At 32.7% G+C, this 11,892-nt stretch overlaps 2 protein-coding genes across 3 annotated transcripts; one reads left to right on the top strand and one right to left on the bottom strand.

Annotated features, from left to right (window-relative positions):
• Positions 1-2,120: 2,120 nt before the first annotated feature.
• Positions 2,121-5,890, top strand: LOC106767536 (vesicle-associated protein 2-2). 2 transcript variants are annotated; one of them, XM_022784064.1, is made up of 9 exons: positions 2,121-2,177; positions 2,354-2,426; positions 2,537-2,607; positions 2,969-3,050; positions 3,144-3,259; positions 4,008-4,187; positions 4,440-4,634; positions 5,305-5,382; positions 5,558-5,890. In XM_022784064.1, exons 2-9 carry the CDS (start codon positions 2,378-2,380, stop codon positions 5,681-5,683), a joined length of 897 nt encoding a protein of 298 aa, XP_022639785.1. In that variant the 5' UTR covers positions 2,121-2,177; positions 2,354-2,377; the 3' UTR covers positions 5,684-5,890. The 2 variants fall into 2 exon arrangements, with proteins under 2 accessions (XP_022639785.1, XP_014507942.1); XM_014652456.2 differs by lacking the exon at positions 2,121-2,177 and having other exon boundaries at positions 2,212-2,426.
• Positions 5,891-6,721: 831 nt separating this feature from the next.
• Positions 6,722-10,503, bottom strand: LOC106766821 (sodium/hydrogen exchanger 2). Its single transcript, XM_014651583.2, has 14 exons — positions 10,172-10,503; positions 9,925-10,043; positions 9,616-9,713; positions 9,440-9,499; positions 9,283-9,329; positions 9,000-9,194; positions 8,851-8,906; positions 8,675-8,741; positions 8,495-8,595; positions 8,302-8,403; positions 8,082-8,220; positions 7,934-7,996; positions 7,757-7,840; positions 6,722-7,466 (listed from the first exon to the last, which is right to left on the bottom strand). Exons 1-14 carry the CDS (start codon positions 10,346-10,348, stop codon positions 7,122-7,124), a joined length of 1,653 nt encoding a protein of 550 aa, XP_014507069.1. The 5' UTR covers positions 10,349-10,503; the 3' UTR covers positions 6,722-7,121.
• Between the last annotated feature and the right edge of the window lie 1,389 nt (positions 10,504-11,892).

Here is an 11,892-nt window from a genome sequence, read left to right as displayed (position 1 = left end):
CACACACATAGAACTCCACACATGGTAAGACATTGTCCGCTTTGGGCCAAGCCCTCACAGGTTTGCTTTTGGTACCACTCCAAAAGGCCTCTTCCCATTGGAGATATATATGTGTATATAAACCCTTGACCAGTCATTCTTTCACGTGGGACTTTGTTTGCACTCCAACAAACAGTAAATTTTATTCATAAATAAATATTTTTTAGTGCATTTAGAACCAATATTATTCTTAATTTACAACTAAATAAATAAATAAAGAAAATATATAACATTTTTTCCAAATTATGTGATTTTTGTCTTGTCTCTCAAAAGTAGTTATAAAGACAACTTCCCTCTCCTATTTTCTTTTCTTGTTTCAAATTTCCGATCAAGTAAGTTAAGAAGGCGAACTCCCAATTTCTTCTTTCCCCCACCCATTTTTTTTCATCGTCTTTTCCATTATCTTCTATCTTTTTACCAGCACCCAATTAAGGTAATTATATTCTAATTTAAATTTTCTTATGAATTGTTTTTCGAAAACAAAATTATGACATTTACTTTTATTTAATCTAGTTAAGAGAAAAAATATTTTTAATTTTTTCTATTTTAAATATACTATACTTAAAACTTGTCGTTGAGTACTAAATATGCACTATTTGAAAGTTCTTTTGTCAAGGATGAGGATGTGCATGTATGATACATAGGTTGGAACTTAAGGGGGGTGCTTAACACTCACACATACACATAAGTTTTTACACTGATAAAATATTGTCCGCTTTGAACCAAACTTTCACGGATTTGCTTTTGATACCACTTTAAAAGGCTCTTATCAAAGGAAATATCTTATGTGTATATAAACTCATGTCCATCTCTTATTTTTTTCTGATGTAAGACTTTCTTTGTACCCAACAGAAAGATATAAGAATGTTCACCTATAAAAGATTCTTTGACACACAAATTGATAAAATAGTTTGAATTTTTATGAATAAAAGAGAAAGTACAAGTGAATATATTTGTTATAAATATCATATATATTTATAAGATTTATAAACTATACAATTTATATAATAAAATTAAATAATATAATCAAATAATATAAATAAAAATAATAACTTATATCATCTATAACAATTAATCGAATAATCATAATAATGTGATACACAAACTTATTAACCATATATTATATATATATAATATTAAAAAATTGAAATTATAAAAAAAATATCATCACTAACATTGTATTATCACATCACTATCATTATTCATGTTGCATTTTGATAGTAATCTATGCGAAAAAAATTTCAATTTTACCATTTAATAAAAAAACAACTCAATTTAATAATACAGAGCAATGACAACTAGAAAACCCCGTGTTAAAGAAATCCCCATGTGATCTTATTCAAGTGACAATTTAGTGTTCTCCATGTTAATTCAAGCTCACAGAGGAATCTGACATTCATACACACCACATGCATGCTAACAAATACACACACAATATTATATATGCTTTAAGATTATAATAACGATTTTTTTTTAAAGTAGAGCTTTATAACATTTTATGAAGTAATAATTTCTATTTTTTTTTTTTATATTTACTGTATTGATTCAAAGAAGAGAGTGAATATGCAATTAAAGTTCCTTTTAAGTGTGATTACATTAAAAACAAGATTGTTTGTTTCAAACTTTCCAATTATAACATGATATCGCACCACCACGAATGTAATGATGATCGTGAATTTGTTTCTTTGACATGTTTTGATCGTTAACATTTAAAGCTCTTAAAAACGATTCATCGTTTTTTTGACATGTTTTCAGAAAATATACATGTTAGTTAAGCGTAATAAATAATTTTTTAAATTAAGATAATTATATAATTTTTAAGTGAATAATTAAATTAAATAATACATTGCAACGCCAAATGAAACTTTAAAAAGTTTAGATTAAACGTGTCGGGAAATAATTGTTATTGTGTTTATGCTTCATGAGATTTGTTTAATTACATTTAATTACTAGTAATAAATTATTATGAATAGCATTATCTGAGGGACAGGTTAAGGTAGGTGTAAGAAATAAGGGGGTTATTAGCTGAAGAGAGAGCAGAGAGTGTTTAAAAAGAAGGTAAAAAGGAATGGTTAGAACCGCAGAGAGTGAGTGGGGCCCACTTCCGTAACTGACGACGCCAACCATCCCATTCCAAAGTAACAACTCAACTCATGGCAACACAACAACGCTTCTTTCTTCTCTTTCTTTCTCTTTTCGCTTCTTCTTTTCATTTCATTCACCACCAACAACTCTTCTTTTTCTTCTTCTTCTTCCGATTAGGGTTCTATTATATTCTATTAGATTCTTTCTTCTTAGCATTCTCATTTTGCAGAACACAGAACCCATTAAACCACCCATGGCTACAGAGCTTCTTCAAATCGATCCGCCGGAGCTCCGATTCGTCTGTAAGTCTATCTTTTCTTTTTCTTTTTTTGAATTCAAAATATTGGTCTGTCTTTAAGCATAATTTGTAACGATCACATCACACTGTGGTTTCTCTTCTTTTTTCCGTTAGTTGAAGTGAGGAAACAAAGTTCATCTCTGGTTCAACTTGGGAACAAAACTGATCATTATATCGCGTTTAAGGTACCGTTCATTTCCCCTCTTTTCTTTCCATTCCATTCCCTTTTTCATTTTGTTAGGAATTATAGTTGTGACGCATTGGAAATAGACGAGAATGTTGAGCAGCATATATAAGGAATAATGTCTACACTCTCATTGACTTACCTTAAAGTTTTGGTTTGCTTCTATGGGTCTTTAGTTTTTGTTTTGCTTATATGGGTCGAATCATGGTTTATTGCTGTCGATTTTTTCTGGTTTATCCCTTAAAACAGCCAACACATTTGTATTTGTATCTAATCACCAGCAAAGCCAAACGAATCGCATGCCAATGTCAGCGCGAGAATAACAAAAAACACATCTGTATTTCACTACTCTCTGCTCGCAGGTTAAAACAACGTCACCGAAGAAATATTGTGTCAGACCCAACATGGGCATCATCAAGCCCAACGACAAATGTGATTTTACTGGTATTTTTCCGATATTATCAGTACAATTTTTAACGCGCTCGGATATGGTTGTATGATTTCTGTATTTTATTGTGATGTGTGTGTTGGATGCAGTTACTATGCAAGCTCAGCGTGATGCACCGCCTGATATGCAATGCAAAGACAAATTTCTGATTCAGAGCACCGTTGCCCCGTTTGGAGCCACGGAAGATGACATCACGTATAATATGGTGAGGTTATTTTGTTTATGGAAGATTTTTGGTAGACAACCCCTTTCGATGTAGACACGACGAGAGAGATAACAGGATAGGAAATTTATAGATGTTATGTGATAGAGGAGTTGTGAACAGAGAGTAAGAGATGAGGGGTCTGATCTCAACTCCCAAATGGAATGACACGAGATGGAAGGAGAGAGAGAGAGAGAGAGAGAGAGAGAGAGAGAGAGAGAGTCGAAAGTGCTGTGTTGAGTTGAGTTAAAAGGCTTCAACTCAACACAACATATGTAGATATAGAAATAGAGAGAGAGACGAGCAGTGTCGCACACAACATCAAATGTTCCTTCGATTCCATTTGTGTTGAGTTTGTAAGTTTGTCCCTTCAGCCATTTTTTATCTAAAACAAATNGAGAGAGAGAGAGAGAGAGAGAGAGAGAGAGAGAGAGAGAGAGAGAGAGAGTAGAAAGAAAAATTGGTAAATGTAATGCATTGAAAAAATTGATAAGAGTAAATTGAGGTGAGAATAAGGATGAATTTGAATGTGTATAATACTGACATCAAAAGTCGGCGATACTATTGGGAGTGTCTATAAACCAGAGTTCATTGTTTATCTATTTTCTCCATGATTTGAGATGCCAGTAATATGTGAAGGACAAGGATTTTTAGACAACTGTTCAACTCTAGTTTCTGCTACATTTTTCTTGTAAAATATTGCTTTTTAGGTAGTTTTGATCGATTATAAACCCCCGCTCTCTCTCGACAGTTTGCAAAAGACAGTGGAAGGCTTATTGAGGAGAAGAAACTGAGGGTAGTCCTCATCAGCCCATCGTCTTCTCCGGTGTTGCTTCCAGTAAATGGTGATATGAAGCATGATCCATCCAACGAAATTGATGTGCACAAAGACAGGGTGCTCAGTGGAGTTGAAAAGATACCTCCTCGCACAGTGAGCTCCTCCTTCCGATCATTCCCCTTTGAACTTCAATTTCTCTCTCTTTCTTTCGAGTTGATTTCATTTTGAATACGATATATTTTTTTTTTCGGAAAATATATTGTAGACTTGTTGTGATGTACTCTGAATAACAACGTTAACTTGCGTGAACCAATAGCTATAATTTTGGTTCAACGTGATGGTGGTTTTCTGTCCCATCGCTTGATATATTATAACTTTATCATTTACTATTTTTATATGTATCAGATTTCAGAGGAAGATAAAGGTTTGGAACCAATCAAGGATACGAAGGAGGATAGAGCAGATGAGGATGTAGTCCCAATACAAACGGAGAATATGGGTGACATGAAGGTAGCAAAGGACGACGTGCAGTTGAATTCAGATAACGAATCTGAGGAATTGAAGTCAAAGCTTAGTATAATGGATTCAAAGCTGAGAGAGGTTAGAGATCGTGAACTTAGATTAAATTTTAGATATGGGTAAATGTTTCCGTAAACATTTATAAAAAGATGGAAATAAACTTTTTGTAAATTTGAAATTATTCTATGCATAAATTAAAAATATGTTTTTAGACTAGTGAAGATAAAAAAATAATAATATAAATTACTTTCAACTTTCGAAAAAAATATTTTACTTATTTTTCTTATAAATATTTAGAAACAACCATCCAAACAAATTGTTTGCCGTGTGTTAGTTTTCTATTCAATGTTCCAATCTTACTTAAAATTTCATTACAATTTTAGTTCCAAATATCTGAAATTGATTACTCTAGTATCTTAAATGGGAAAGAAAATGTTATAATGTTTGTTTTCAAGGTATCTAATATTTGATTAATTGCTCACGTTACTAAATAGGAATCGCTGTCAAACTCTACCGTTTTCAGTATCACTGAAGTTAACATGCTTTTGTTTCTGTATCCTAGTTCCTAAAGTTGTTTAAAAGTTGTCACAGATGGTTTTTATACGGTTATATGTCTGTCTTATCAATTAATTTTACAAATGTTATCTCAGCTTATAGTCAAGGGCGTGGAGTTAGTTCCTTAAGTTGCATCTCGTTAACTTTTTTTAAACTTCAGAAATGAAAGCAATCAACATGTTTAGAATCTCTGCAGGTCACGGTAACCATCACTAAGCTGAATGAGGAGAGGCGCAAGAACACGGAAGAAAAAGACTTGCTTAAGAAAGAGTTGGTACGGTTTTATTTTTGTTCCTTGACATAAGTCTAATGAGAAAAGGATCCTCATCTTTATGTGCTGTCAATTGTGGGGTGTTCTTATTGAGATAATAACCATTTAAGTTTTCTGATTAATGGTATTTTTTTTTTTTAATTTGATGATTGATATAAAAATTTTCATGTTTTGGTAGGAGTTGTTGAAGAGGGAAATCGCGAGGAAAAGAACTCAGGGTGGGTTTCCATTTCTATTTGTTTGCATGGTTGCTCTGATCAGCATGGCAGTTGGATATAATTTTGGATATTATAGGCATCCTTAAGAGAGAAAACTGCTTGTATAGGATACCACACTTTCAAAAATCAAGGATTTCTCCGTAATGATATGACTGAGATAGAGGATGGTTCATTTGTTTATTGTGATGGTCTTACTCCAGAGATGAAAGCTTTGTGAATCAGTGTAAAGTGAACTGAGCCTTTTAATACAAGTATAATAACCAGCATTCTGATACTTTGGTTTGTTCCTTAAATGATTTTAGATAACATTTTTTATTAGTATATTCTTCTACGGAGGTAAATTTTAATCCCAATTTCATTAAAAAAACTCAACAGTTCACATTATTGATATTAAAAAAATCCTGTATTATCTTTAAAATACTTACAATTCATAATTTGCCATAAATTGTAACTTAATAAACTTTTTTCGTTTATTTGTATATTTTTTACATGTTCAAATTACAATTTACACTTAAAAATCAAACCAGTGCAGCACACTTGTTTCGCATCTAGTTTAGTCCAATAAAAGATTTTCAAATTGTAGAGTATAAAAATGATATTCAAATTAGGAATAAATTTATGGTGGTGCAGGAAGCTGCCCTTAAGATATTTATGTGCAGTTTTAGAATTCACTATTTTAGCTCAATTCCATAGATGAGCCCAATCAGCGTGATCTTAAAAGAGCTTCAGATACAAAGTTAAAATTATCCATATACGAAAATTGTACAAATTTATCAATCCAAATTTAGTAAGATTAAAATAAGATAAAACTTACCGCTTATTATATTAAATCCATCAAGAACGACTAGCTATTTCTCTAAATAAGGATTCTATGGTTTAAGGATCACATTTCATTTGTCTATGGTTATATAAATATGTAAATTAATAAATAAAATATATTAACATTCATTCCATAAATACTATTGTAAGTAAGTATATATTATTATCCTTGTCCATAATAATTCTATGATAAAAAATCAATTTAGATTATCATTATAAAATATTTATTTATGTTAATTGCGGCTGAATATACAGAACAAGTGCTTGAGTGAGAAATCAAACATCATACTTACAAATGCTGTGCCTTCAAAACCCACAAAATTATCCTTTAAAATTGATTGTAACAATCAAGCAAACGCAAAAAACTATAGTCAATACCTTTGCATCACCAATACCATGTATACACACAAAATTCCAATCACCTCAGCAGCAGCATCATCAAGTTAACAACTTTACTAAAAACCAAACAACCCCTTTTCTTTTCCTAGGTCAGCAAAATCAGGGTCACCAAAAATTCTTCTCTCATGTCTTTTTCTTCTTCTACATCTCAAGTTCAAATCTTGTAAAACTATTTGACAAAAAAGTGCACACAACCAAAGCCAAGCCGATTTTACATACACCACACCCAAACCCTCTTCAATCCATCACATAATCATCAAACATAATCAGTATCTATATATATGTATATATATGTGTGTGTTTGCTCTAACTGGCATGCCACTGATGAACACTTTGCTCAAGGGGTGACCCGGGAACATAGGGCACAAAACCTCGTCCACCAAACACGGGTCGCATGACAGAATCATCAAACTTTCGCCAATAGTGGTGCACCCCACGAGTAGGAATGGAACTTAGTAGCATTCTAAAGGTGGTGGTTGGAGGAGGCCCATTTGGGGTGCCACCATTGGTCCATGATGAATCCTCTCTTCCACTGCCAAGAAGTGGCACTGTGAATGATTTTGGTGTCGATGGTGGGGACGCCAAGCTCATCACATGCTTTGACGAAGGAAGCAATAGCCTTACAAGTGGCTTTGTCATCAACCCAAATGCCTGCACATCATTTCAAAACCATTTTATCATTGGGGAATCACACCTATCAAACAACACTTTCCTTTTCATTACAAGAAAATGACACTTCTCCAAATCCACCAAGAAACTATGTTTTCTCATGTTCAACCATTTGTTTATTTCCATGGTCCTACTTTACTACTCCATTGAAAAACTCTAACTCACAGATTAACTAACTAGTACCAGATAAAAGTGTTAATTTGACCATATATGTACTAATTTAACATCCTCAAGCAACCAATGTGCTGATCAAGAGAAGATTAGCGTCTAACCAATGTGCTGAAGAGTACAACAGTGATGGTACTAGTGATCATGATGGCATTCTCACGCAATTTAGTATGGCCCAACCGAGTAAACTGCGTGTGACAAAGTAATTATTTAATGAAAAAGACCCAGCAACTTAGCCATAGAGGAGAAGAATTGAAAGCAATGAAGTTTGATTCCTTCACCTGATTGTAAGCAAGTGCGATAGAAACTGCTCCACGCATGAGACCAGCCCACCAAATTGTCACCTGAGAAACAAAATCACGATAAGAATATTAAACTCCTCAGTTATCAACAACACCCTGACAAGGAAATCAAAAGGAAACCACATACTTGTTGCTTTAACTCAATTTTCTCAGATTGAGACTTCTTAAGCAAGTTTGATAAGAAGGACAGAGGGAAAACAAATGCAGCTCTTCCTACTAGAATAAGTGCCAACAGCAACGAACTGACCCCAATAGATTTTCTTGGGCTAATGAAGAGATCACAATGTCAATTTCACTCTTGACAGAGAAGTTTCAAGCAAGTTTGATTTCATCCAGAAATTTTTTACCTTTCACTTACGATTCGCCACTTCTCTATATCTAATGCGTCCATCCCCACATAGAGGAAGATGAAGATTTCAGCAATGAATGACAAAGTGGCAAAAACATGCCTGCACCAGGGAAATTCAAAACAGTGAAAACTAATATCATTAGAAACAATATTGTAATTGTCTGATGTGTTGAAGAATTAATTTCACGTACTTTGTTGTCACCCTTGAACTTTCAGTTACATTATGCCACGTGTAGTGAGACATCACAATTCCGCAGAAGAAAACAGTCAGAATGGCACTCAAAGAAAATAGCTGCCAAAAAAATAAATTAGTTAGCATTGGAATTATTTATGCTAAAAGGGTGATGAAGAGTCTCCGAGAAAAACATTACTTCAGCCAGCATATATGAAAGGTATGCCATGAGTACCATGAGAGCAACCTCACGGTCTGTAGAATGCCTAACATTTGTCATGAAAATCAATTAGAGAATGATCGCCAACAATTTTGTGAGATATTTCATTGCAGGGGTGAAGCATATTGCAAAGTATTGGAATATTAGAAACAAACCTTATTAGCTTGTCAAAATAGAGTTTTTTGATTATGTAAGCACTAAGCAATCCAGCCTGAAAAACGAAAAGAAACACCAATGATCCCAAGCAAACAGTAGCATCAGAGAAAAAAGAGGGGACATGTTAGAAAGTGACTGGAAAACTTACAAAGATTCCCAACACAGTGCTTGCAATGAATAGGTATAAAAAATTTCCTATTAACTGTAAGGCAGTATTTGAGTCAATGTGAGAGAGGTCAAAATTTTGAATTGCTTTGAAGAGCACTACAGAGGTAGCATCATTGACTACTCCTTCCCCAAAGACCAGGCTATATAGTAAAGGAGTCTCATCCTGATTAAGAACCTGAAGCATACAAATACATATGATCATTTTCAGTATATGTAAGGGGAAAGAGAGAAAGTTTACAGTGTTTCTTCAGACATTTATATACCTGCAACGTGCAAACTGAATCTGTTGCTGAAAATATTGCTCCAATTGCTGCATTCAGTTGACTCAGGTAAGTAGAAATAGGAGGATATAGGAAATGTTTTAAGTTTGCAGTTAATTCCAACAAAGTATTGTAAAGGGAGGAGGTAATTTAAGCACACCAAGAAAATCTCCAATCTTGAGGGAATCAATGTCCAACTTCTGAAAAAAATGTATGGCACCTATTCAAATCAATAAAACTTATAAACAAATTTGGACAACACAACCAAATATGATTTGATATAACTTTTTAATGTAATCTGTCGTAAAAGAAGAATTAGAGGATGACTTCAATTACCCAGTGATATGATGCAGAATGATATCAAAGTACCAATTGCACCAAAGAGCATAATAGTCATAAAGTTGCGGAAAAATTGTTTCTTCTTCACTTGAAACCTGGAACGGTTAAAGAATAAAAGAGAAATTGAAATTGCTGTGAGTCATTTAATCAAATTTATTCAGATTAAAGCATCAGTTGAGTGAAACATTTATCGGTTTCCTCAACTACAATGAATCTTAAATTATGCAGTTCAGCCCAGCTTCAGCATGTAACTAAAAGCTGAATAAAGAAAAGAAAGGAAAGTGTAGAAAAGAATAGTGAACTAACCCGGCATTGAAAATGATGGGAGGGAGAAGGTAAATGAAGAAAAGATCTTCACTGAAGACTAGTATATGAGAGCTTTTTCCTCCAGTAGTAAGCAGTATAAAGACCCCAGTACAAAGACCCTGCCAAAGAAAAACCGTACTTTTTCTAAAACTTGTCAATGTCGACAGCTACGAAAAAAGAAAAAAGAAAGAAAAAGAAGAAGCAATATATATTGAGAGTACTAGGTATAAAAGACTAAGAATCTGACCATTAGAAGGGCAGTGATGGATTCATTGATCCATCGGTTCTCTTCCAACAGATGACCGATGATGATGCAAGCACACAGAAGGGCAACAAAAATGTTCATGGAGACAACAGAAGCATGATCAGAGGTCATGACTGTGGTGAGTTTGTGGAACATTGCTCCAACAAGCATGGTAGACATTAAGGTGAAAGAGAAGAGGTTGTAAAAAGGTGAAGAAACAGACTTGTTGCACGTGCTCCCTCCCTGGTTCAGTGAGCAATATATGTGTCACATTCGAAGTGAAACGGAGAAGAATGCAGAAGCATAGGAGTGTGAGTGGAAAGAGAAAGGTGGTGGGAAAAGGGAGAGGGTGAAGGGTTTGATATATATAGAAACGATGATGAAGGTTTGGAACGTAGGGAACACTTGCTTTTTGGCATGCCAATGCTATGCTGTGCCAGTGGAAGAGGGAGACATGACTTCGCATTTCCCTATGTCCCACATCATCATTCTGTCGCATTTCGCTTTCTCATTTACCCTCCTTTTTCAATTTTCATCCTTCAAAAATTAAAGTTCCCTCTGTACAACTTAACAATACAGAAATTAGGTTTAGTTACCTTTTTTTTTTCTATTTAATTTCTTTCCTTTAATAATTAAAGGTTTTAATATTTAATTATTTATTTTATTTTTTTCCTTTATTATTATTATCTATTCTCTATTAATAGATGAATGAACTTATTGACATTACTGGTATTAAATGACTATAATATTTAATATGAGTAAATTAATTAAAAATTAATTAATAATAAATAAAAAATACATTAGTTAGTTAATGAAAACTTATAAAATTATTCATAATGTGTATTTATTATTTGATTTAAAATTATAAAGTTATTAATAATATTAAACAATCAATTAATAAATAAATTCTTAATAATATCACGGTGTACTTTGTAAATTACAATACTTACTAAATCCGGAAAGAACCGTGTAATTGGATTTTATTTAAAAAATGCTTAAGCAAATATTTTATTCACATAGACACTACATTAAATTTAATAAACAAATACATATTAAGAAAAATAGTAATTAAGTGAATAGATTATATTATAAAACGACAATTATAATAACTACTATGGTTTAAGAAATAACTTCAAAGAGAAAAAGTTTTATGTTAGATTTATGTATTTTTAGTTATGAGAAATCCAACACATTTTTTATTTCTTTGGTTTCATTAATTAAAATATTAATTAATGTGATTTTATAGAACTAACGGAAAAATATTTTTAATGTGAGTGAAAATTAATGGATTTAGTATTGTTTTTAAAAACCAATTTACCCAAGTAGAAAGTTGACACGTGGATTACTTTAATGAGTTTTTGTTGAATGTGATTGAAATTGACATGGTAACTTAGAGGCATATGAAAGTTGCAGAATGGGTGGGTTCATAATGATCATCATCAATAGTTTCTTCGTACTTAACAAACAGATACCCTTCCAAGGATTCATTTGTCCCTCACTCTCAATACAACTTCAAACATATTAGATTTCAGCTGTCGTGCTTTTTTTTTTCTTTTCGATCAATTTTCAACGTTAACGTTGTTAGAGGTGAAGTTTAAGCTTAATTTAATTTTTATAAAATTAGTTTATAAAATAAAGTTTGTATTTATTTATTATTGAGTACAAACAAAGTCTCACATAAAAAGAATAAAAGATAAACATGAATTTATATAATATAAGATATC

Source organism: Vigna radiata, chromosome 7 (genome assembly GCF_000741045.1).
Source record: "Vigna radiata var. radiata cultivar VC1973A chromosome 7, Vradiata_ver6, whole genome shotgun sequence".
Lineage (NCBI taxonomy): Eukaryota > Viridiplantae > Streptophyta > Magnoliopsida > Fabales > Fabaceae > Vigna > Vigna radiata.
Note: the sequence above shows the minus strand (reverse complement) of the source record. Positions and strands in the feature narration are given on the sequence as shown.